At 41.2% G+C, this 27,026-nt stretch overlaps 1 protein-coding gene across 6 annotated transcripts in view; it reads left to right on the plus strand.

Moving 5' to 3' along the window:
* Window positions 1-27,026, plus strand: part of tenm1 (teneurin transmembrane protein 1) — a 2,412,691-nt gene that overhangs the window by 1,678,968 nt on the left and 706,697 nt on the right. For all 6 annotated transcript variants that reach the window (XM_043704862.1, XM_043704861.1, XM_043704865.1 and 3 more), the window contains one exon: window positions 20,128-20,388. In XM_043704862.1, the coding sequence (XP_043560797.1) occupies window positions 20,128-20,388 (261 nt within the window). The remainder of the gene's footprint in view (window positions 1-20,127; window positions 20,389-27,026) is intronic.

Raw genomic sequence — 27,026 nt, forward strand, 5'->3', positions numbered from 1 at the left:
TCAGCGTGTATAAAGAGCATGAAGATCTGTAAGTCTCTCAGTTTGATGAAAGGCATGTATTTGAATTATTAATACTGTCTGCTTTAAAGATGTTGATCTGCCAATCATAAATTTTCAGCATTTTTCAATGCTATATATAAATGTCAGGTTTTGCATCTTTTAATAAGATGTCTCTGCGCAAATTGATCCTTGACATTCAATTCTGAATCAGGCATTGTATGAATTTTGACATTATGTAACTCATCAAATCTGATTGTATTGCTTTGTGTTATGAATGCTGGGCTCTATTTATAATACATCGAAGTGTTATGCTTCAAAACAACCAAGTATATTTGAGGGTATGTCGCTTGCATTTTTAAAATACGATTCTGTTTTAGAATAATAGAATCTCTAAGGTGTGGAAAGAGGCCATATGGCCTATGGAGTCTGCTTACTCTTCCAAGAACTTCCTGCCCAGATCCAGCCCTGTACCCTATAACCATAACCACAGCTATTCCATCTAGCCTGCATGTCCCTGGATACTGTGGACAATTTAGCATGGCCAATTTACCTAACTTGCACATCTTTTGACTGTGGGAGGAAACCAGAGCATCTGTCAGAAACCCATACAGACAGAGGAAAATGTGCAAACTCTACACATCGCACCCGGGTGTGTAGTGCTGTGGGGCAGCAGTGCTAACCACTGAGCCACTGTGTTGCCCTCAATATAATTGTATAATGTCACAAAAATTAATTGTCAATTTTATCAAGACTCATCAAATAAATAAAAATGAAATAAATAATTGAAAGCATTATCAGTAATTCTAGGAGAATTTTGATTTCTATTCCACATGAACCCTCCAGTTTAAGGATAATGTCACATTCTGTTACCAGCTTTAAAAGTTTATTTTAAAAGTAAATGCAATTTCTCCTCCTTAGAGGCATCATGAAGAGGAAATAATGCTGTGAGTTGATGTTTGAGAGAAACTGACCCCCTTCTTCTGACCTCAGCTCTTAATTGCTGAACAAAAAAAGTATATTGAGAGCTTTCTTGACTTGTCAGCACTTAAGGCTGTTAAGTAGCCAATTAATGGCCACTTAAGGGTCTCAATCCATCAACTCCTTAATTATCCACCCCTCTGACATGAGAAAGAATGTGGCTAATTTCCCAATAGGGAAACCTTATGGTAACCTGCCACCTCCCCCCCCCCCCCCCCAGGTTAATATGAAGGGGGCTCTAATCACTCGAATCTGGGAGCAGTTGGGGACACAAATGGGAGGGTAACAGCGTGCCCTCTCAAAGCCAGCCACCTGCCCTGCTTTGCTGTCCCCCTGAATACCTCTGAAGCCTGTAACAAGAAGAAAAGGGCACTTATCTTCTCATCATTGGATTAATGTGAATTTATTCTCACCTTTGAACTTAATTGACTGGCAAACTTTAGGATCAGAAAGCCATCAGTCTCTAACTGGCTGGTATCTTCTGGTTATTTGGGTCACCTATGTCAAAGCCTGTGACAAGACATGATACTCATCTTCATTCATCTGCTAGCTCTTTATGAGTTTAGTGGCAGGTGATTGAATTTGTTATCTCCAGTGGGGTGACTTGTTAATCACTAAATGACTCACTCAGCTCACATTGTTTCGAGACATAGGAAAATTCCATCCTATTTCAACACTTGAGGAAATCTGCCTTGTTTCCAAAATTCTTTAGTTGCTGAAGATGGACTGTCAAAAACTCTGGCAAATTATAGATTAGAAATCTGTATTGTCTTGGAATATAAGATTGATTTGCCTTTTTTTTGCTCTAAATAATTTTGTAAATATAATGAATTATTATCTTTGTTCTATTTTGTTTGTAATTTTCTGCTTATTAAAAAGGTTCACTTGGGAAAAAAATTGACCCTTAGGTCCCTTTTAAATTTTTCCTCACTAACCTTAAACCTGTGCACTCTAGTTTGCACTCCCTTACGCCGATAAAAAAGACTATGACTATTTAAACTGAGTCACCACTCAGCCTCTAATGCTCCAGAGGAAGTGGCCCCAGCCTATTCAACCTCTTTCTATAGCTCAAACTCTCTAAAGCTGGTCAGGCAGCATCCAAGAAGCAGGCAAATCAGGATGAAGGGCTTATGCCCAAAACATCGATTCTCCTGCTTCTTGGATGCTGTCTGACCTGCTGTGCTTTCCCAGCAACATACTCGACTCTGTTCTCCAGCATCTGCAGTACTCACTTTCTCCTCATTTGATGCTGTACATGTTTCTACGTTCTGCAGAGACATTTGTTCATCTGTTCCAAACTCTCTTCTCTTACTGAATGAGATCGTGGTCCAGAAAAAGGCTGTAAACTGCATTAATTGGGAAATCAGTTGCAACACCCAAATTAGCATGTCTTCTGGTCTCCCTGCTATCAGAAGGATGTTGTGAAATTTGAAGGTGTTCAGAAAAGATTTACAAGAATGTTGCCAGCTTTCGAGAGTTTGAGCTATAGGAAGAGGCTGAGTAGGCTGGGTTCACTTTCTCTGGAGCATTAGAGGCTGAGTGGTGACCTTATGGAAGTTTATAAAATAATGAATGGCACAGCTAGAATAAATAGTCATGGTCTTTTTTTCGGCATAAGGGAGTCAAAAACTAGGGGGCACAGGTTTAAGGTGAGCGAGGAAAAATTTAAAAGGGACCTAAGGGTCAACTTTTTCACATAGAGGGTGGTGCATGTATGGGTTGAGCTCCCAGAGGGAATGGTGGAGGTTGGTACAATTACAACATTTAAAAGGCATCTGGATGGGTGTATGAATAGGAAGGGTTGAGGTAGATATAGGACAAATGCTGGCAAATATGGCTAGATGAATTTCAGATATCTGGTTAGCATGGATGAGTTGGATCATAGGGTCTGTTTCTGTGCAATACAGCTCTATTAAGCTGCGACTTTATAACTAAAAAAAACAAGCAAAATTTAAGAGCTTAGAAGAGTAAAAGGTGAATTGTTTGTAATGTGCATGATTCTGATTAAACTTAATTGTAGATTTGGAGACAATGCCTCTTGTGTAAATATTAAGAACTAGCAGTCACTATTTAAAAGTAAGATGTCCTTTTAAAACACAGATGAAGCAACGTTTTCCCCTCCAAATCAAGAATGCTTAGAACTCTGTTCCTGTACATGTGCCAGAAGCAGAGTCCTTGAACATTTTAAAGACGGAAATGGATAGGTTCTTCTCAAATATAAGGGTGAAAGGCTGTCAGAGGTATGTCATCTGTATTTAAGGTTGCAATCAGAAAAAGCCGTAATCTTATTCAATGACAGAGTTGGTTTGAAGGTCTGAATGTCTTCTCCTACTCATTGTTAATATGTTTGTTTGTATCACTGTTGTACTTGTAATTCCAGACCATTTTTATTTGTGATACAAAGGAATGACTAATGTTCTCGCCATCCATTATTGTAGGTTTTAGAAAAAAGATGTTACTGCTACGCTTGTAAATGTATTTCTGCAGGGTATTCAAAACTCAGTGAAATTGGTTTGATAAGCTTGTCACTGAACCATTTTTATAAAGTATTGAACCTGCCATCAATCAGACTGTTTATCATTTATATCATTGGCTTGAGCAACAAAATGAAATATTTCATCCCTCACTGCATCCTGCAAGGATTATCTTGGGTTCTTCCAGTTTCTCAATCGCTGTCACATCCATTCTATTGATGTAACCTTCCACATCAGTGCTGTGGATAAGTTTTCCTTTAGCCTCAGGTGCAGATTCACCCCACCTTAGTTAAGAGGGGCCTCAATAGAATATATTCCATTTCACATAGTTCTGTCCTCATCCTTTCTTCTCCCTTCGAGAGCCGTGATGCATTTCTCTTCTCCTCACCATCCACCTCAGCAACCCCGATATTCAGTGCTTCATTATCTGGAAATCCCTCCACCCCCTGTGAGATACTAGCCCAAATGCATCTTATCCTTTTCAACAATTTGATTCTGCAACATCCACTCTTCCGTCATTTGCCGCACCTCTACCCTTACCTTGCGCCTTCCCTTGCAAATGACAGAGTTGAAAAGCCTGTCTTCATTCTGCCAAATTATACTGAAAAGCAATGCTCAAGAACTAGTCATCCTTGAGCTGATTAGATTAGATTACTTACAGTGTGGAAACAGGCCCTTCAGCCCAACAAGTCCATACCAACCCTCCAAAGAGCAACCCACCCAGACCCATTCCCCTACACCTAACACTATGGGCAATTTTGCATGGCTAATTCACCTAACCTGCACATCTTTGGACAGTGGGAGGAAACCGGAGCACCCGGAGGAAACCCAAGCAGACACGGGGAGAATGTGCAAACTCCACACAGACAGTTGCCCGAAGCAGGAATTGAACCTGGGTCTCTGGCGCTGTGAGGCACCAGTGCTAACCACTGTGCCACCGTGCCACTGAGCTAATTTCTTCCAGTCCAGATGCAGCACTGGCAATTACGCAGCAACTAGAAAATTACCGTGCTATGTCCTGTCCACAAAACACAAGACAAATCCATTGCAAATTATCACCCCATCAGTCTACTCTCAATCATCAGCAAAGTGACAGAAGATGGCATTCACAGTACTTTTTATGAGATAATATTCACAGACCTTCAGTTCATGTTACACCAGGCCCAGTCAGTTCCTAAATTAATTTCTGATTGGTCCAACCATGCGCAGAACAGACAACTTCTAGAAGAGAAATAAGGGTGACTGCCTTTGATATTAGTGCAGCATTTGTACAAAGTATGGTATTATGGTACCCCAGAGTCAGTGGGAATCAGGAAAATTCCTGGCTGTTTGGAGTCATTTCCAGCAAGATAGAAGATGATGGTGGTTGTTGGAAGTTAATCATCTCATCACAGAGCTTCACTGCAGGAGTTCTTCAGGGTAATGTCCAAGGTCTACCCCTCTTCAGCTACTTCATGAATGGCCAACTCTCTATCATTCTCACTGATTATTGCATAATCTTCAGCATGATTCCCAACTCCTCAGATACTGAAGCAATCTATGTCCAACTGCAGCAAGTCCTGGTCAATGTCCAGTTGGGCTGATATGTGGGAAGTAGCATTTTCACCACACAGGTGTCAGGCAATAATCATCTCCAGCAAGAGAGAATCCAGTCATGACCTTTAGATATTCACTGGCATTCATTGGTAATTGAATTCCCCACCATCAACATTCTCGTGTTGGGGGGGGGGTGGGGGTGGAGGGGGCGTATCATTCACCAAAAACGGAACTAAACCAGTTATACAAATAATGTGGATGCAAAAGCAGATGAGAGTTTGGGAATTCTGCAGCAAGTAACTTGACTCCTCAAAGCCAACTCACCATCAACAAAGTTCAAGGCAGGGGTGTTATGCAATAATCTTCACTTGCTGGGTGACTGCAAGTCCAAATCCATTCAAGATGTTTGAAATCTTCCAAGACAAAACTATCCAGTTGATTCACAAAAAAAATGAAAACCTTCAACCTTGGATCTCTTCACTGCTAATGCACAGTAACGGCAATGTGTACCATCAACAACATTCACTGCAATAACTGTGTGAAGTTTGCACATTCTCCCCGTGTCTGCGTGGGTTTCCTCCGGGTGCTCCGGTTTCCTCCCACAATCCAAAAATGTGCAGGTTAGGTGAATTGGCCGAGCTAAATTGCCTGTAGTGTTAGGTGAAGGGGTAAATGTAGGGGAATGGGTCTGGGTGGTTTGCGCTTCTCTATCTTTTAATCAATAAATTCACTTGTTTTACTGACTCTTGAGGATGGAAGAAAACTTCTGAGACAAATGTTTTCTGGTTGTAATATCATCAGTTTTATCTAGGCTGTAGAGAATTAGTACTCATCCATAGGATCAACCCAGGTATTAAAAACTGAAGTATCTAGTGTCTATCTCAAAATTCTGATAACTGAATTTATACTATTCTCACTTTCAAGACCAAATTCAGACTTGGAATAAAATGTTGAAAAGTGGCATATAAGGCATAATTTGGGTTAAGGATAATCCCTGGGGTCTCCCAAGGTGATTGATTTCAAGATAGAAAGAGAAGACATTGAGAGAGATTCTCTGGCTATGATGAAATCAGCAGGAATGGAAACAAGCAAGGACATTGCCAACGATTTTGATATCAGAAAAGGGAAAAAAGAGATATTTTGCCAAGGTGATCTGATTGAGCACTTAGAAAGTGCAGCAGAAGTAAAGAAGGCATGTGGCATAGTTCTAGCGAGTATTGCACATGATTTTCATCAGGATTATTTTGACAGTGCATTTCAGGAAGAAAAAGAAAGTACAAATGAGGCAATAGTAAATAAAGACAAAGAATCAAGTCTCGGTTTCTCATTTAGACACAGATCCTTGGCGACATTATCAAGAAGGAGAAAGTGAGGTCTGCAGATGCTGGAGATCAGAGATGGAAATGTGTTGCTGGAAAAGCGCAGCAGGTCAGGCAGCATCTAGGGAACAGGAGAATCGACGTTTCGGGCATTAGCCCTCCTTCAGGAAGAAGAAGGGCTAATTCCTGAAGAAGGGCTAATGCCCGAAACGTCGATTCTCCTGTTCCCTAGATGCTGCCTGACCTGCTGCGCTTTTCCAGCAACACATTTCCATCTCGACATTATCAAGAAACAAATCAGGTTCCATATGTACACTGATGACACTAAATTTTCTATCACCATTCTCTGCACCCTCTTGACATTGCGTACTTGTCACACTACCACTTGAAAATTCAGAACTGGATTAAAAGTATTCCTATAACTGAATATGTCAAATATTAAAGCCAAGAAAAACCTATTTTCCTGAGCCACCAACTCCATTAGTCTCCATAGGGACAGAGGGTGAACCAGACTTTTGCAGTCTGTGTTCTTTTTGATCTGGAGATGCCCACTTATGTCCCCTTACTTCTACCACCAGATCATTGCCCATCTCAATTCCTGCCTCAGTTCATTGGCTGCTATTGTTTTATTTGAAGCATTGGACTAAACTATTCCAATACTCTCCTGGATATCCTCACATCATCCTCATTGAACAATATTGGCTTCTAGAACAGTGACATCTCAATTCTAAAATTCTGATCCTTGTTTTCAAATCCCTCCAAGGCACTGCTGAGTAACTTCCTCCAAATCTATAGTCCTCCAAAATATTTGTGGTCCTCTCGTTCTCGATTTTTGTGCTCCAGTTTTAGTGGATGCATCTTCAATTGCCTTGACTCTAAGGTCTGAGATAAACCTTGACATTTATCTACCACTCTTTCCTCGTTTTAAGATGCTGTCTGAAAACTACATTTTCGATGAAGCTTTTCATTGTCAACTGAACGTCTTATTTGATTCCATGTCAAATTTTGATGATAACACTCAGATGCAGTCCTTTAGGTATTTTTTCTAGATTAAAGACACTAAACAAATGCAAGTTGTTGTCCAGTATTTTGTGAAGGGAATTTAAAATGACAGCTTTAAAAGGAAGGGGGTCAATGCCATTTAGATTGAATATCACTTTGACATCAAGGCAGTATTTGATCAAATCTAGAATCAAAGATCTCCAGCAAATCTGAAGTTAATGAGGAATGAAAGAATAAAAATGCCCAGTGCCTTGACCCTTCCACTTTGTGCTGGTAAAGGAAGATGGTCATGCTTGTTAGAAAGCCAATCATCACTACATCCAAGGATTACTGTGTGAGTTCTTCGAGCAAAGGCTCTTGGCTCAATTATCCTCAGTTCTTGCATCAGCTAAATTCACTCTATTAAACATTTGATGATGTTTAAATCCATCGTGTTAAATTCCAATCACAACTCCCCTCCAAATGAAGTAGTCCCAGCTAGTCTATAAAAGCATCTGCAAAACATCCTGACTCATGATGACAGGAAACAACTGTTGCCTCATAAATATTGGATAGTGTTGAAGATACGAGATTAGTGACTAATCCACTATCAACAAAATTAAAGCTATTATTGACTAGAACTTGTCTCAGTAATGCTCTGGCTCAAAGAATAAGGCAATGTTTAGATTCTCTGTAACGAGTGACTCATCTTCTGGTGTTCTCAAAGCCTTTCCACCAACTGCAAGTATCAAATCAGGAGTGCTGTCCACTGATCTTAATGGGTGTGGCCACAATGTTACTCAAATATTTTAGCACCATTAACATCTGTAATTGATATTTCTTATATGGGCATGCTAGTTCTCTACACCATATGTAATGTCTGGATCATCCATTTGGTTTAGGTTTTCCTTGTGTTGTTGATATTCTGTATCATTAACCCTTTTTGCATGAGTAGATATTTGGTTGATTTTCTGAAGCTGGAGCCCAATTCTGCATGTAGATTCTGAAAGTGACCTATTGTGTGACAGATAACACATTCACTTTTAATAGCTGGATACTATCTGTGCCCATTAACATTCTCTGCGAACAGTGCTGACAAGGATTTTAGTATCTGGTGCCTGTCACATTCAGTGCTGATTTCTCAAGTGTCATTTGTGATTTTTGTACCTTAAGAATTGAATGGACTCTGCTGATCTTCTGTACCAAGGCAGTTTGACTCCTCTTAGGATTAATCAAGATTGCTTCCAGAATTCTATTCATTCACCATCTAAAAGACTTTCTTGAGAATCAGATCTTCTTTAGACTGTAATAAATCTGACACAGTCTTATCAATGATTCTGACAAGAATTCTGTCTGCAGGTCAGTCTGCTATAATGTGCATTTCAACTATGAGAATTTGCTGCAATGTGATTGACAAATTGGAGACATTGTTTCCAAAGCATGAACTTCTAAATTATATGTTGGCTGTAATGTGATTACATGATCAACACGCTAAGCACTGTTTCTGAATCATAATTTTTCTACAATACAGGATTGCACAAGAACACAGCCATTGCATCACAGCAGAACTTACTGTATTATGAATTATCACTTGAAGTCACTACAATGTCCAACTCTGTTCTATTCGGCCCATCTCTGAGATCAGTTATTTCTATCAATATTATTTTTCATGCAATGTCTTTCTAATGTGATTCTATATTTTCCTTGCTTAAAATACTTTTTATATTAAAGCAATAGCTGAACTGTAGAGTTTTTGTCTGTTTTGCCCTTCAAAAGGAGGATTCAAACCTATTGGAGCAAAAGTGAAGATTCCCACCCTTGATCGGTAAAATGGAGCATTCCACCCTTTTCCATGGCTTCACTGTATGCAGTCAAAATGTGTGGCACTGGAAAAGCACAGCAGTTTAGGCGGCATCTGAGGAGCAGCAGGAATGTTGTGGGAGAAGGGCGCTGAGAGATAAATAGGGGGTTATGGTGGGGCTGAGGGGAAGGTAAATGGGAAGGCGATAGGTGGATGCAGGTGGGTGGTAATTGTGATACATCAGTAGAGAGGGTGGAGCGGATAGGTGGGAAGGAAGATGGACAGGTAGGACAGGTCAAGAAGACAGTGCTGAGTTGGAGAGTTGGATCTGGGATGAGGTGGGGGAGGGGAAATTAGGAAACTAGTGAAGTTAATATTGATGCCACATGGTTGAAGGGTCCTTGGATGCTGCCTCACTTGCTGTGCTTTTCCAGCACCACACATTTTGACTCTGACTCTTCAGCATCTGCAGTCCTCACTTTCTCCTATTCACTCGATGCATCCCATTGTTTGCATATTCAATAAACAATTTTCACTTTAATTAAGTTTCTTTTGAATAATTCAATGCCAGAAGGCATAAATGAATATTTTTTTTACTTTTATTGAGGCTCGAATGAATAGTCCCTATTTTTACTGTAGACTGAATATAGTCCCCTGTTTCTGTATCCATGAAGTTTTACTTGCACAGTCTTCAATGTCTGTTAACTCAGTGCTGAATTCCATCTTGGGACTGATCCCACAGAGACCATCTGTGATGCAGCCTGTTTCTGCTTTGAAGTTACTAAATCTCTGTATCCAGGACATTGCTGACTCTCGTTTTGCAGTCTGCCCTTTACAAGGTCTGAAATGCATTTACCATTCACTCCTATGTTCATCTTTCACAAGATTTGCCATGTGGATTTCTTTGTAAATCTTCAGTTTTTCACTGTCGCTGACTGTACTGTATGAGTCAGTGACTTAAAGGTGAGTCTGAAAATCTCATACTGCTGCTCATCAAGCAGTCAAATCAAATCTGCACCACCGTGTAACATGATGTATGGGTATGCCAACTCACTACTCTGTATGAATTGCTGCTTATGAGAAAGACTCCTGCCAACATCCACTTTAATTTTAAGAAACTGCAGGCTTGATTTGTCTATATGGCAGAGGCATCCACGTTTTGGTCTCAGAAGAGTCTCTCATAGTTAACAAGATATAGTAGTTTGTATTTTAACAAGTGATTACAACTTAGTGATACATTAAATACTGTGACAATGATTTTGAGGAGGACAAACGTTAGGTCTCATTCCTTTGAGATCCTAAAGTGTTCTGTCCCACAGATTCATAGGATGTCATGCCTAATGCTTATCGTGTTCCTCAATATTAACCTTCTTTAACCCATATTCAACAAAGTCGACCATTTCCATAACTGGTGCACTGTTGATATAGAATATACAAGTAGTGTAACAACTCTTCAAGTTCATTTCAGAAGTATCGCTTTCCCCTGTATTGTTTACTCTTCCAGTAAACAATGCCTTAGGAGCATGATTTTCACAAACCCATTAATTTTCACTTCTTTCAGCTGCTGATGTTATCCTGGAGGTGCCAACCACTTCCAGAGTGGAAAAGGTGGGCTCCACTTTCTGTACAAAGCCTTCTGCTGAAATCCTCCATTCTCCTTGACAGTGGCAGAAAGTTGTCTGAGTGTTTCCTCATGTACCAAGCATGTTGGTGTGAATGCTCGTCAATGTTCTCTTGTAGACCACCTCACTGAAGTTCTCATCTGAATCCTCATTAACAAGTCTCCTCTGGGGCTTAGATGTCCAGTGATCTGGTGCATATACTATCCTATCCTTTTTCCCAGCAAGATTTAGTTCAATCCTGCCGAGTAACTCACTTTTGCTCATTTCAATCCCAGTGTAACTCAAAGATGTGTATGATGCCACTATCTGAACTGCTAGCTTTAAGTGCAAGATCAAGCACACTATCTTGCTTTCTCTTGTCCTTCTTGTATCATGGTGGCTAGCAAACCACAATTCTTGGATGTCTGACACCATGAGATCAGCAGTAGAGTGTTGAGGTGAGGGAACATAGGTGTAATCAAAAACACAAGGATAATGGTCACATGATAAGCAGCTTACACTTCATCCATCAGCATGCTGACTTCTTCAGCAACATCTATTGCGACAGAATCGGTCACAGTCAATGCCATGATGTGCAGCACCATCTCGTCTGAAGGGCTTAGGAGAGGTTGGTGTGCCCATTAGTTATGTGCTGCTAATTTAATTATGTGCTACATTATCAGTGAAGAGAATGAAATTGGTGTTAGACTATGCCTGGTTGTTGTTAGCATAAATGAACAGCTAGATATTTGTGGGTGCAATGAGGAGTGGCAGTGAGACTGTTACCATTAGAAGCAATTTGTGAATGTTAGGCCAAGCCCTGACTGACCCAAACCATTGATAGTTAAGTGATGTGGTACATTGAACAATGTGCAAGTTGGCATAGGATGGTCTTTCAAGATGTATTCATTCACCTTGGCCACCTATTCCACACTACCGGAATCTTCCCAGTCCTTGAGTAATGTGAACAGTAGAGAGAATGTTGGAAAAACCATGAGGATTGGCTAGCAAGGAGCTTCTTTACATGAAAAGCAAGAAGTCCCATTTTCCAAACAAGTTTTGAACGGTATGATGATGCCATAGGTTAAATGGGTATATTTTGTCCTTTATTTTAAATGAAGAAAGGTTCAGACAGAGGTGCTGAGCAGTCTGCTCAAAAGCCAGTAAAGAGACCTTGTTTTTTTCTAAAGTTGGAACAATAGAAGCAGCCTGAATGGGTAAGGTCAAGCTCCCACAGAAACAGGATTTCTTTTAGTGTTATCCTTTAGTCATAGTTGCTGAGACCTTAAAGCTGGATGTGGAAGTTCTTATTCCTCTCTCTGTTACAGCTAAATGCTGGGGTTCTCCTCCTGCTGCTAGGATTACTTGTGAGACAATCAACTTCACTGAATTTACCTTTGCCAAGGATGTGTTTATGGAATGTGACAATATTGGAACAGTTAATTAGTAGTAGTTAATATAGATCATTTGGAGCTGCTTGCACAGAGCATAATTTCAATGTTTACAGGTGACGATACGAGCCTTATTGTCCATTTTCTTTAAAAATAAACAACATGAGTATGGTTAACTTAACAATATAGTTTACTATGAATTCAATTTTGCTTTTTACTTAACATCCATGCCCAGCTCCCAGATATTTACTTGTCATAAGAAATGTTGCAGTTCATTCACTTTTCCAATGACCAATCCAAAAATGGGTTATTAGACCCCTAGAATTTCAGCTATGCATAGAATCATCGAGTGGAACAGCATGAAAACAGACCTTTCGGTCCAACTCATCCATCCAAACCAGATATCCTAAATTAATCTAGTCCCATTTGCCAGCATTTGGACCATATCTCTCTAACCCAACTCATATATTCATCCAGACAGTTTTTAAATGTTGATATCGTGCTTACCTCTCCTGGCAACTCATTCCATACACACACCAGCTTCTGTGTGAAAAAGTTGACTCTTAGGTCCCCTTTAAATTTTTCCCTTCTCACCTTAAACCTATGCTGTCAAGTTTTGGACTCCCTTATCCTGGGGAAAAGACCTTGGCTATTCATCCTATCCCTACCCCTCATGATTTTATAAACTTCAATGAGGTCACCCCTCAGCCTCTGACACTAGGGAAAATAGCCTCAGTCTGTTCAGCCTCTCCCTATAGCTCAAACCCTCCCACATCCTTGCAAATCTTTTCTGAACCCCTTTCAAGTTTAACAACATATTTCCTATAGCAGGGAGACCATAATTGAACACTGTATGTCAAAAGTGGCCTAACCAATGTCCTGCACAACCACAATATGACACTCTAACTCCTATACTTAATGCATTGACCAATAAAGGCAAGTGTACTACACACCTCCTTCATTATCCAACTTCACTCTCCAAGAACTATGATCCTGCACTTCAAAGTATCTTTGTTCAGCATCACTCACGAGGACCTGGCCATGAAGTGTATAAGTCCTGTCCTGATTTGCCTTTCCAATTTTCTTGAAGAACAAATTCTGTGGGGATTTATCTGAATCATCTTTTTGTTTTCTTTAAAGACTTTATAACTGTGGAGTCTTCAAGTCATTTGGCCTCACTTTGAGCCTGCCTGGTTTATTTATTGACAGTACATTCCTACAGCTTCCAAGCAATTCTTCCTAAACTGGTTATTCAAGCTGGATTGGTTTCTCCCATCAAATACAGTGAGGACTATTATAGATTCCTTCCACTAACTAAAACTTCGAGTAAGCCTTCCAGCATTTTTTCCTTCATCAAATCTCTTTGTCGTTAACTGAGCCATTTGCTTCTGTAAGCAAACTTACATAGGTAATTAAATGATAAATGCTTCTGACTGGGACTCCACCCTGCATCATTTTTACTTGTGGCAACATGGTATGATTTTGGTTAGTTAAAACAAAAATGTAATTAATTTGAGTTACTTGGTTTGATTGATTTTATTGTTGGCACATGCACCAAGATACATTGAAAAGTGTTTTGCGTATTATTCAGGCCGATAGTACCACACAAAATGCATTAGGGCAGCAGAACAAAATGTGCAGAATACAATGTTATAGCTGCAGAGAGAGAAGTCAGAATTACCATATTAGAGGTCTGTTCAAGAGTCTGATAACAGCAGGAAAGAAGCTGTTCTTGAATCTATTCATACCTGTATGCAAACACTTCTATCTTCTGCTCGACGGAAGAAGAGAGTATAACTGGGGTGGGAGGGGTGATGTGGAGGTGCCGGTGTTGGACTATATGGCCAATGTTGGAAATCACACAGTACCAGGTTATTGTCCAACAGATTTATTTGGAAATACAAGTTTTCAGAGGACTGCTCCTTCATCAGGTAACTAATGGGGCAGGATTGTAGGACACAGAATTTATAGTAAAAGATCAAAGTGTCATACATGATCCAAATATTGAACAAACCTAGATTGCTGTTAAGTCTTTAATCAGTAAGAATGGGGATGCAGGTTTCGATGATTAATATGTAAATCCCAGAACTTTTTTCAAGTCACAGTTCCAAGACAACTTAAGGTGTCTTTGTGATTTTTCCCTTTGAAAACGGAGGGGAATCAGACTACCTTCAACATGTGTCCTTGATTCTGGCATCTCATGAATAATGAAACCACAATAGACATCCTGGCTTTACCAAGAGGTTCATCACGAGGCAATCCATTGTTCTGTGTTTACACTTCTACCTGTGGGTTTGAAGATAAGTGTAGTTTAGATTAAACTTCAAGTATCTTTGAACTTCATTTACCTCTGAGTTGATTATCCATTTCTCAAAGAACTGTCCTCATCTTACCAATAGTTAAAACTTTAATTCCTAAAGCTGAAACATATGTTTTGACCCGATGAATGATGAAATTGATTTTTTTCCTGCATAGTTTTTGACGTTGACAGGACGAGTTAAGGGTGTTATTGAAAAGGCATATGTGTTCCTGAGATTTAGAGACACAATTTGATTTTATATCTAGAGTTGTGAACCTGCTTTGTCCATGTGGCCAACTACCACTAGTTAATATTTTAATTGGACAAAATAGGAAATCAGTCTCCAAAACAGAAAAGCGTTCATTGTCACATATACTCAATGAGTATAGTGAAAAGTTTATACATTACCAATTACAGCGCTAATTTACACAGAATTGCAGACACACAGCTTCTTTAGATATAAGATTTGGACAGTGCAGAAATAAAATGTCCAGCATTGCAGAAATAAAAGTTCAGTTCAGCAGACCACACTGGCACCTAGCTTACAGTCCACACCAGGCTCGAGCTCCACACTGCACTGGCAATATGCCACACTCGGGTGTCGCTGTGCCAGACTGGGAGGTCTCATGCCAAGCCGGGGAGAAGGGGCCACAGCAGGAATTTGCCATACCAATGCCGGGAGGCCCCTATGGGATGCCAGGAGATCACTACGTCATGCCATGCCAGGAGGCTGTTGTGAGAGGCCATCGTGCCAGAGGAGGCCGGGGATCATCACTCAGCAGAGGCCGGGAGTTGTCACTTGATGGAGGCTGGGAATCGATGCCAGAAGCCAGGAGTTGTAGCATGCCAGAGTTCAGGAGTTGAAGAGATGGAAAAGCAAGAAGGAGAAGAGAAAAAGAAAAGCACTGAGCGGAAAGGAAAGAGAAGAAAAAGGAGAAGAGCTGGTAGAGTAGATGAGCTCCAGCCAAGAGTCCTACTCCGCTGCCATCTTGCTGAGCCTAATTAGTAGTGTTGTGCTCTTTGAGAAGGTGTGGATGCATTTAAGTGCAGGATCGTGACTGGTGATGTCTTGTACTAGAGAAAAAGCAAGAATTCAGAAAACCAGAGGCCTCAATAGCCAGAGAATTAGATAAAAAGCCAAATAAATGATACTGTGGCCAATCTTCTAGAACATAAATATAGAACAGTACAAAACAGTACAGGCCCTTCACCCCTTAATGTTGTGCCAACCTTCTATCCTACTCTCAGGCAGACTAACCTACATACTCTTCATTGTACTATCGTCCATGTGCCTATCCAAGAGTTGCATAAATGTTCCTAATGTATCTGATTCTACTATCACCACTGGCAGTGCATTCCATGCACCCACCACTCTCTTTGTAAAGAACCTACCTCTGACAATCTCCCCTAAACCTCCCTCTAATTACCTTAAAATTATGCTCCCTCATGATAGACACTTCTGCCCTGGGAAAAAGTCTCTGGCTATCCACTCTATCTATGCCTCTCAACATCTTGTACACCTCTATCAAGTCACCTCTCATCCTTCTTTGCTCCAATGAGAAAAGCTGTACTTCCCTCAGTCTTTCTTCATAAGACATGCCATCCAGTCCAGGCAGCATCCTGGTAAATCTTCTCTGCATCCTCTCTGAAGCTTCCACATCTTTCCTATAATGAGGCAATCAGAACTGAACACAGTATTTCAAGTAGGCAAAAGTGAGGACTGCAGATGCTGGAAACCAGAGGTTAGATTAGAGTGGTGCTGGAAAAGCACAGCTGGTCAGGCACCATCCGAGGAGCAGGAAAATCGATGTTTCGGGCAAAAGCCCTTAATCAGGAATAGAGGCAGGAAGCTTCCAGGGTGGAGAGATAAATGGTGGTTGGGTGGAGGGGGGGGGTAGGGAAGGGGCACATGGTGCTCCTCGTGGAACCTGGGCGCACCAGGTGTGCTGTAGAGTGCTGAATCGGCCCAGGTCGGAAACGGAGCAGGTCATAGCCCCCGCATTGCTCAGTAGTCGGATCGCGCCTGTGAATAGACATTGCGGTGCAGCCTGGTTAACACAGTGAAACATAGTCCTTTGATATCGATGCCCAGCTTAGTGAGGACACCTGATCGGCACAGTCTGTAGCAGCCCAGAACTCCTGATCTCAAGCAATCCGATAGCCTTAGCCTCCGAGTCGCTAAAGAGGGGTCGGGTAAAGAGGGGTCCAGCGACTCGGAGGCTAAGGCTATCGGAGTGCTTGAGATCAGGGGTTCTGGGGCTGCTACAGACTGTGCCGATCAGGTGTCCTCACTAAGCTGGGCATCGATATCAAAGGACTATGTTTCACTGTGTTAACCAGGCTGCACCGCAATGTCTATTCACAGGCGCGATCCGACTACTGAGCAATGCGGGGGCTATGACCTGCTCCGTTTCCGACCTGGGCCGATTCAGCACTCTACAGCACACCTGGTGCGCCCAGGTTCCACGAGGAGCACCATGTGGACACTGATTAGATTACTTACAGTGTGGAAACAGACTCTTCGGCCCAACAAATCCATACCGACCCGTCGAAACGCAATCCACCCAGACCCATTCCCCTACATTTACACCATTCACCGAACACTACGGGAAATTTAGCATGGCCACTTCACCTAACCTGCACATTTTTGGACTGTGGGAGGAAACCGGAGCACCCGGAGGAAACCCACGCAGACACGGGGAGAATGTGCAAACTCCACACAGAGAGTCGCCTGAGGCAGGAATTGAACCCAGGTCTCTGGTGCTGTGAGGCAGCAGTGCTAACCACTGTGCCACCGTGCCGCCCACTTGGTGATCTTACTGCAGACACCATGTTGTTTAACCAGAGCTGTGTACAGCTGCAACTTAACCTCACGGCTCTTAAACTCAATCCCCCGCTAATGAAAGCCAATCCAGCATACGCCTTCTTAACAACCTATCAACCTGGGTGGCAACTTTGAGGGATCTGTGGACTCCCCACACTGCCAAGAATCCTGCCTTTAACCCTGTATTCTGCATTTAATTTCAATCTTCCAAATTGAATGACTTCACACTTTTCCAGATTGAACTCCATCTGTCACTTATCAACCCAGTTTTGCATCCTGTCAATGTGCCATTGAAGCCTACAACAGCCTTCAACACTATTCACCACTCCACCAACCGTCGTGTCATCAGCAAACTTACTAACCCACTCTTCCACTTCCAGATAGATCCAGAGTCAGGCAGGGCTGCCCACTCTCTCCTCGTTTTTGTGTTGTAGCGATCCCTTTGCTGAGTTTGTCAAGAAGGATGTGAGCAGTAGATAAGTGTCTATTCCAGGAAGTGAAAGCCAGCAAGTTAAAGCCCCCCTGTACATAAATGATGTAACTGTTTTCTACTCAGATTTGCTGTCAGTGCACAGAGTCATGACCTCAGAAACCATGGCAAATTAAGGCAATAGCAAGGCCATCATCTTTGGGAACTAGGCTGACCAATTGTTCAGTCCCTTCACTGTCAGGATAGATTACCCGAAGGTGCTGGGAATACATTTTGAAGGGGCCGGGGTGTGCACCAAATCTTGGGAGGAGCACCTCGCCAAGGTAAAACGGAAACTGGTCTTTGAGAGCACCACTCCCTCTCCGTTGTGGGTAAAAATCTGGTCATCAGATGTGAGACAGTCTCTCTGTTGTTGTACGTTGCACAGGTCTGGCCCATTCCCAGAAACGGCACAGTTTCAGTCACGCGAGCCATCTTCCATTTCATCTGGAAGCCCAAGATAGACCAGGCCTGCAGGGGCTCCATATGCAAAACTCTGGGTTGAGAGGGGAGGAACATGTCCAGTGTTGCCCACATCCTGATAGCCATCTTTGTATGTGGTTGTATCAACCTGTGCTGAGACCTTTGGTACATAAACACCAAGTGTCACTTTGTACTGAGTTTGTACCTGTCCCCAGTGTAGCAAAGGATGGGACTGGCCACACTATCATAGAACACTCCAAGGTAGCTGGACCATTCCATATCACCTGTCCTTCATGGAGAAATTTGCAAAGAAAAATGCCCTTGACCACAAATCCATCAGGAAATGGTGAGCAAGCAGAATCCTCAAGGCCCTGAGGGAAAAGGAGAGGGTGGATCCTGTCACATGGTTCCCTGAGCAGACTGTCAGTCATTTGGCAGAATGCCTCATCACCAGAACTTTCCAACAAGCACCAAGACATGGCTTGGCTGGTGGTGGGAAGGGCACTACCTATGAAATCTTTCATGGACACCCAGTCAGTCTGCGTTGCCGCATGTTGCCCTCAAAGCAGTTGCAGGGCGGTTGAGACTGTCACACAGCTCCTTCTGGAATGTGCCTTTGCAAAGGAGGTCTGGAGGAAGATGCAGTGCTTTGTGTCAAGATTCATTCTGAGCAGCTCTGTGACACGTACCTCTGTACTCTACAGTTTGTTCTCTGGGACACACACTGAGATAAATATCAACTGCACCTGGAGGATCATAAACTTGATGAAAGACGCTCTTTGGTCTGCCCGAAATTTGTTGGTCTTCCAGAACAAGGAGTTGACCCTGGCTGAGTGTTGCAGACTGGCACATTCCAAGGTCCAGGACTACATGCTGAGGGATGCACTTAATCTCAGGACAGCTGCTGCCAAGGCTGAGTGGGAAAAGACTACTGTCTGAGGTCTTCCTGCTAAAGCTAAATAGAGGACTGTTATTGGACTCTCCTAGTGCCTCAAATATATGTAAATATTAGCATTGTATGTATAAGAGAGGTCCTTGATTTTTTGGAGTGAGTCAAAATTTAATATTATGTTAATTTACTTGATATGCAGCTTTACAGAACCAAACTGCTTTTGTGACAATGTACATATCCAAAAAGAATAAAGATTTTTTGAAATTAAAAAATTAGCTTGCTCTCTTTCCATGGTTACTGCCTGACCTGCTGTGATCTCCAGCATTTTATTTTCAGTACAGATTCCACCATCTGCAATAATTTGCTCCATCATAGGTTTAACATTTGGCACAAGGTATAAAAGGGAAATGTGGAGAATTCTTTTGAGTTGGAGTGTTGGGATCTGGGTGGCTTACTTGAAAGTGTGAAGGAAGCTGATTTCACAAATAATTTTCAAAAGGATTTGAACATGTACTTAATTATGAGAAACCTGCAAGGTTAGAGATAAAATGGTGTACAGTTGATTCTGTGAGAACATGTGTTTCCTCAATATGAACTAGCTTTAATGTGATTGAAGAATTTAGACCATTATTTGGAAGACACAAACTTTCCTTTGCTGTATTGACTATAAAGCAATTCTGACCCCATGAGTTTAAATGGCGCAGCTATTGCGTGATTTTCTTATAATGCAAGATCACACAAGAATGGAACTATCAGGTTAAATCGGAATCGTCTGCAGAAAGAACTCAACACAACTGCTTTTACAAAGCACATTGGACTGAATGCCTCCGAATGTGTTGCATGATTCTACAATTATGGAACATATTGGAATTAATTAATTTCATATATATTTAAACGAGTAAAAAAATATTTTTAAGTGGTATATTTTATAATGTTAATGTGTTTATGGCAAACCAGATCATTGCTGATTTTATTCAGTTGAACTGTATTGGTTGTCTTCCAAAACTTCCAGTTAGTAATGCTGATACTCAGCTTGTCATACTATTCTGTTAACTTGTCTTCAGAAGCATTCTTTTAATAAGCTGCACTTAACTCTCACACTGTATGTCTTTCTCTCCCTCTCCTTTTGTTTCTTTCAGCCTTGGAATTCTGTGAGGCTCCACCAGTGCTATGTGCTGGATATCAGACTGACATGTGTGATCCTTCCCAGCATGGATACCCAATGATAATAGGTTCTGACGTTGACACTGAAACAGAAGGAGCTGCATCTCCAGATCATGCTTTAAGATTGTGGATGAGAGAAATCAAATCTGAACATAGCTCCTGCCTGTCAAGTCGTGCTAATTCAATGCTTTCTCTCACTGACACTGAACAGGAAAGGAAGTCTGATGCAGAAAATGGTAAGGAATAAAATTAAGTTGTGTAAAATATTGTTTTGCAATGGCATGTATTCAGTTGATATTAAATCAATTAAAAATGCATGTTAAGAATGGAGTTTTTCTCAGTGGTATTGAAAGACGTGGATTAGTTTAATGTTGCAGAGCAGTTCACTGTATGAATATTATGACAATAGGATTCATGCCCTTATCCAGCTGTTCTGAACTAACATAGTTAGGACTGTGTTTTAATTCTGCTGATATATGTATATATTATGTTCACTCATATTTTGAATATCCAAAGTTTGTGATCCCTTGAATATCTCTATGTTCTTGCTCTGTTTTACTTTATCATCAGTTATATAAATTCATGCATGACAGACTAAGTTCTATTGTAGTTTTGAGTTCTATTATTCTATTTGCAGAAGAGCAAAATACATATTTTTAACAGCATGTTTGTGAACAACATGTTTGCAAGTGTGGTACATCACTGGTTGGACCTAAGTTTATTTCAAAGGGAAATATTTATCATTGATTTGATAGGAGACTGAGATTTAGAGTGGCATTTGAGCTGCTTATGAAAACATTAGATTTTCTGAGAAAACATTAAGGTGGAAGGAGCTGAATACCTCAGATTCATTGCAAATAATGACTTGTTTTTTGTGCATCTTACTTTTCTTCTGAGTAAGTAACTGTAGGAATGTGGAATATGTTCAATATATTTGGATGGACAGGTACCACACTTGAATATGCACACAATGGTATTGATTTTAGGAAACCACCATGTGTTTGACAGTGAATTAGAGTCAATGTTAAAAAGTAGATATTGGAAAGCACAATTGAATACCCAATCATTGAAAGAATTAGTTGTGTTTTCCAGCATTGCCAATTGAGTGCCAGATTGTTCTAAGATATTTTTGCAAAACATTCAGAAGGGGCAATTTTAACCTGAGGAAACCAGGCAGCCATGCAAGTCAACATTACACATAGGGACCTATCTACTGAGTTAAAATCACACAACACCAGGTTGTAGTCCAACAGGTTTAATTGGAAGCACACTAGCTTTCGGAGCGACGCTCCTTCATCAGGTGATTGTGGAGGGCTCGATCGTAACACAGAATTTATAGCAAAAATTTGCAGTGTGATGTAACTGAAATTATACATTGAAGAATTGATTGTCTGTTAAGCCTTTCATCTGTTAGAATACAGTGATAGTTTCACTTCTTTCATGTGTAAATCACAAAACCCTTTTTTTTAAAGTTGCATTCTCGGGTTAGCTGTTAACAATAGTGATAGCTCGACAATATGTTGAAGGCGTTAGCCCCCTGTGTTCTCTGTCTATGACCTGATGTTTAGATTGATTCTAATCTAAAAAGTGAGATAACAGAGTTTTACATAAATTCATTCAGTTTTTGAGCTCAGAGTTCTACAGGAATGTATGTGGTTTTCTCCGAATCATATCTACTGAGTGTTACTGTAATCTTCAGAGTTCTGATTTTAACAGGAATATTAATTAATTTAACCTAATTAAATCACCAATCGGACTGGTCCAGCTGACTATTTTACAACCCATAATGATCCACACTGCACGCTCCTCCCCTTTATGGTACAGTCTGACCTCACCATTTACTTGACTGATAGGGGGCTAATCCTTCAGTGGTCTTGCCCTTCATCCATGCAGTTATTACTTGCAGATGTTTTGGATGGGATACTGAGTGGATCTTATGGTTGAAGCTGGGGATGTTAAATCTTTACTATCTGAAGTTTCTGAGTTTGGAGCAGGTATCTGCTCCTGTACCTTGACCTTCAGCTGCACAATGACCATCCCAACTTAAAATTGGTACTAGAGTTTGAAATTTGGTTGTGTATCTGCAAAGGAATTTTCCACCTTGGCTCTGATAGTGCTTGAGATCAATTGCCATTGAACAAAACAATTTTACAGCATATTATGAAGTTCCTCAGTCATTTCAGTTGTTTTAAATTAAAGAGATACCATTTTATTTCCTCCAGTGAAATAGGAACAAAAAGGGCAAAGAGGTTCTGTGATTACTAGAAATTGCAACTGAAAATTCTGCCATACATAGAAGGTCATGGAAAAAAGTTCAGGTTAATATTTAGGATAGATACATTCTGTCAGCATTCTGATGAAAAGTGTCAAGCTGTCTTCTTCAGATGCTGACTGACCTTTTGTGTACTTGCAGCATTTCCTTTTCATACCAAACCTCCAGAATTTAATTTCTCAACGATTTAACTTCATGCAGTACTAAGTAAATGATAATGCCATTCAAATATTCCTTTTAGAAAAGGCTACTTTTTTTGTTAGATAATCTCTTAATAGATCCAAATGCACATTAAGTATTTATAGAATTCCAAGATTTAAATGATTATCAAATACTCAGTAGAATGAAAAAGGTAATTCGTGCAAATTGTTCTAATATTTTTGAAATTATAAACCTATTCAGATCCAAAGCTTCAAACGTACAATGTTGCTATTTAAGTATTTCATGTAGTTAAAAATTATGCCAATGCATTCAGTGGTTACTGGGCTATGAAAATTTTATTATATCACATTAGAAGCTAATGTCCTTAAGGATCCTAACTGAGAAGAGTTTAGCCATCTTGATTCAATTTCCTGTGATTATAAATCTAAATCACAAAATCATCCATTATTTAGCATTAACCTGGTATTTTTATAGAGAAAATCCTGTGGGAAAATGACCTGTCCCCCTCACACAGTAAAGTGAATTATTTCAGCTGCTATTGTATGAAGACTTGATGAATTGACCATTCAAATATGATTAAGACAAAATACACATTTTTTTCTGAAATAATGTAATTCTCTTTAGTTTGTTTTTGTTTATGGGAGCTGTTAGATTTATACAATCAGAAGGATGTTGTGAAACTTGAAAGGGTTCAGAAAAGATTTACAAGAATGTTGCCAGGGTTGGAGGATTGAGGTATAGGGAGAGACTGAACAGGCTGGGGCTGTTTTCCCAAGAGCATTAGAGCCTGATGAATGACCTTATAGAGGTTTATAAAATCATGAGGGACATGGATAGGATAAATGGAGAAAGTCTTTTCCCTGTGGTGGGGGAGTCCAGAACTAGAGAGTGTAGGTTTAGGGTGAAAGGGAAAAGATATAAAAGGGACTAAGGGGGCAACTTTTTCATGCAGAGGGTTGTGCATGTATGGAATGAGCTACCAGAGAAAGTAGTGGAGACTGGTACAATTACAGCGTTTAAAAGGCGTCTGGATGGGTATAGGAATAGGAAGGTTTAGAAGGATATGGGCCAAGCGCTGGCAAATCAGACTATATTAATTTAGAATATCTGGTCGGCATGGATGAGTTAGACCAAAGGGTCTGTTTCTGTGCTGTACATTTCTATGACTCTATGACTCTATATTGACCTATCTTCAGTCAGTCATTTTTGTGACTAAAATAATGTCTAATAGATCTCATAATTTCTAATGAGAGTCTTAGTCATGGGGTAGTTTCAGATAACCTTTATTGCAGCTTTATTTTCAGTACAACTTCATTTCTCCACAACGCTTCAGAATGCCTTAACTTATGCAGTTTATACTTGACGCACACATGCTCCATGCCCCCCTCTTCCTTTCTTTTCTATTGGTCAGAAGCACGGAGCGATCCTTTCGTAATTGGGTTTCTGGTACAGCATTTTACACAGTTCAAGCTTGCCTCAGCAAATTATTTTACTTGCTGATAGTAACGACAAAGAGATGGACAGACTTATGGTCCACCCCACCCCAGTTCTCAGCTTCATGATATTAATAGACTCTCTTATTGATATTGATATGGAGGCTGCTTTTGCTGTCAGACGGCTTTGAATCTTTTCATCTAATGCTATTAGTGATTTCTTTGTGTATAAGACAATCTGTAACTACTTCAGAATCTATATCTATGATCATCTTAAAAATTTTAACTAAAACCTACTCTTGGTATTGTAACAGATTGATTTAGTTATTCGAGAGCTCTAATTACAGTGGTGCTGGAAAAGTACAGCAGGTCAGGCAGAATCCAAGGAGCAGCAAAAGCCCTTCATCAGGAATAGAGGCAGGATGCCTGCAGAGTGGAAAGATAAATGAGAGGGGGGTGAGGGTGTGGAGAAAGTAGCATAGAGTACAATAGGTGAATGGAGGTGGGGTTGGAGGTGATAAGTCAGAGAGGAGGATGGGGGAAGGTAGCAAAGAGTAGGACATGGTTGGAGACCTAGACACATTTCCCTCTGACTAATGTACCTAACATTATGTAAAAACAAGGACTGCAGATGCTGGAAACCAGAGTCTACATTAGAGTGGTGCTGGAAAAGAACTGCAGGTCAGGCAGCATCTGAGGAGCAGGAAAATTGACGTTTCGGGCAAAAGCCCTTCATCAGGAATAGAGGTAGGGTACCTGCAGAGTGGAGAGATAAATGAGAGGGGGGTGGGGGAAGCTAGCAAAGAGTACAATGGGGGAATGGGTGTGGGGATCGAGGTGATAGGTCAGAGAGGAGGGTGGAGTGGATAGGTGGAAAGGAAGATAGGCAGGTAGGACAGATCATGAGCACAGTGCTGAGCTGGAAGGCTGGAGCTGGGGTGAGGTGGGGGAAGGGGAAATGAGGAAACTGGTGAAATCCACATTGATGCCATGGGGTTGAAGTGTTCCCAGGCGGAAAATGAGGCGTTCTTTCTCCAGGCGTCTGGTGGTGAGGGAGCAGCGGTGGAGGAGGCCCAGGACCTGCATGTCCTCAGCAGAGTGGGAGGGGGAGTTGAAATGTTGGGCCACAGAGTGGTGGGGTTGATTGGTGTCCCGGGCGGGTGTCCCGGAGATGTTCCCTAAAGCGCTCTGCTAGGAGGCGTCCAGTCTCCCCAATGTAGATAAGACTGCATCGGGAACAACGCATACAATAAATGATATTGGTGGATGTGCAGGTAAAACTTTGATGGATGTGGAAGGCTCCTTTAGGGCCTTGGATGGAGATGAGGGAGGAGGTGTGGGTGCAGGTTTTGCAATTTCTGCGATGGCAGGGGAGGATGCCAGGAAGGGAGGGTGGGTTGTTGGGGGGCTTGGACCTGACCAGGTAGTCATGGGGGGAACGGTCTTTGCGGAAAGCAGAAATGGCTGGGGAGGGAAATATATCTCTGGTGGTGGGGTCTGTTTGGAGGTGGCGGAAATGTCGTCGGATGACTTGGTTTATGCGAAGGTTGGTAGGGTGGAAGGTGAGCACTGGGGGGTTCTGTCCTTGTTATGGTTGGAGGGGTGGGGTTCGAAGGCAGAGGTGCAGGATGTGGACGAGATGCATTGGAAGGCATCTTTAACCACGTGGGAAGGGAAATTGCGGTCTCTAAAGAGGCCATCTGGTGTGATCAGTAGTGGAACTGGTCCTCCTGGGAGCAGATACGGCGGAGGCAGAGGCATTGGGAATATGGGATGGCATTTCTGCAGGAGGTAGGGTAGGAAGAGGTGTAATCCAGGTAGCTGCGGGAATCAGTGGGTTTGTAAAAAATGTCAGTGTCAAGTCGGTCATCATTAATGAAGATGGAGAGGTCCAGGAAGGGGAGGGAGGTGTCAGAGGTGGTCCAGGTGAAAGAAGATGAAACAGCGAACTTTTGATACAGCAAGCAGGCACTACTGGGATTTCTCCACCCTGCAGGCTTCCTGCCTCTATTCCTGATGAAGGGCTTTTGCCCGAAACGTCAATTTTCCTGCTCCTTGGATGCTGCCTGACCTGCTGTGCTTTTCCAGCACCACTCTAATTCATTTCAGTCTCTATGTCAGAGTAACTTTTCCTCTCATTCTTTGTTTTACATTTATCTCTCCCTTTGCATAAACTCTCATATCCATGTTCAAGTCCACACTCCCAACTTTACCATTCGAAATGACCTTCTTCTCTCACCCATTAGCTCAATCAGATGAAGTCATTGTTAATGACCACCTTGAATACCTCATTACTCGCATCCTCATCCTCTTTGAGCCCAATTACTTCTGATTTAGTGCCAGAAATGCTTGCACCAAAGATTTTGTAACTGTACTTTTAATATATTATTTCTAAACTTTCCTCAGTCTGGACTTTGATTCATCTCAATGCTTGTGCAATTAATGATCTGCTGAACCAATTCTTCAGCTCTGTCTTTGGTCTTCTTGTCTCCAGTAAAACCTTTGCTGTCTCTAAGCTTGGTTGCTCCTTCTGCTCCATCTTTGCTCTCAAAACTCTAAGTACTCCAGAGCTTGTTTAATTATCACATGCCAAATGTAGCTGGGCCAGGTCAAACACTCTTGGAATTTGTATTCATTTGTCAAAATCATTCAAACCCCAAAATAATTCTGCTTTCTATTCTCAATTACAGATTATCTTTGTAAATACGCTTCCCTGATTCTGCCTTCAGTTTTGGTTCTTGCAATTTGTCTCATTCTCCATGTTCTATCATCTTTTTTAATGTGTATTCATTTCAATTTCAAGAATTTGCTTCATCACTGTTTGTGGCAGAATATCTCATGTCCTAACAAACTTGGTTGGTTGCATCTTCATTTATAAGTTTCCAAGTTTATAAACTTTCGCTTGACCTTTGACTTTTTATTCAGAATTTTTGTGTTTAGAAAATCTGATACTATTTCTATTACTGTTTTCTGACAGCGGCTCTTCTCACATTTCTTTGCTTCTATG

This window comes from Chiloscyllium plagiosum, chromosome 15 (assembly GCF_004010195.1).
Source record: "Chiloscyllium plagiosum isolate BGI_BamShark_2017 chromosome 15, ASM401019v2, whole genome shotgun sequence".
Lineage (NCBI taxonomy): Eukaryota > Metazoa > Chordata > Chondrichthyes > Orectolobiformes > Hemiscylliidae > Chiloscyllium > Chiloscyllium plagiosum.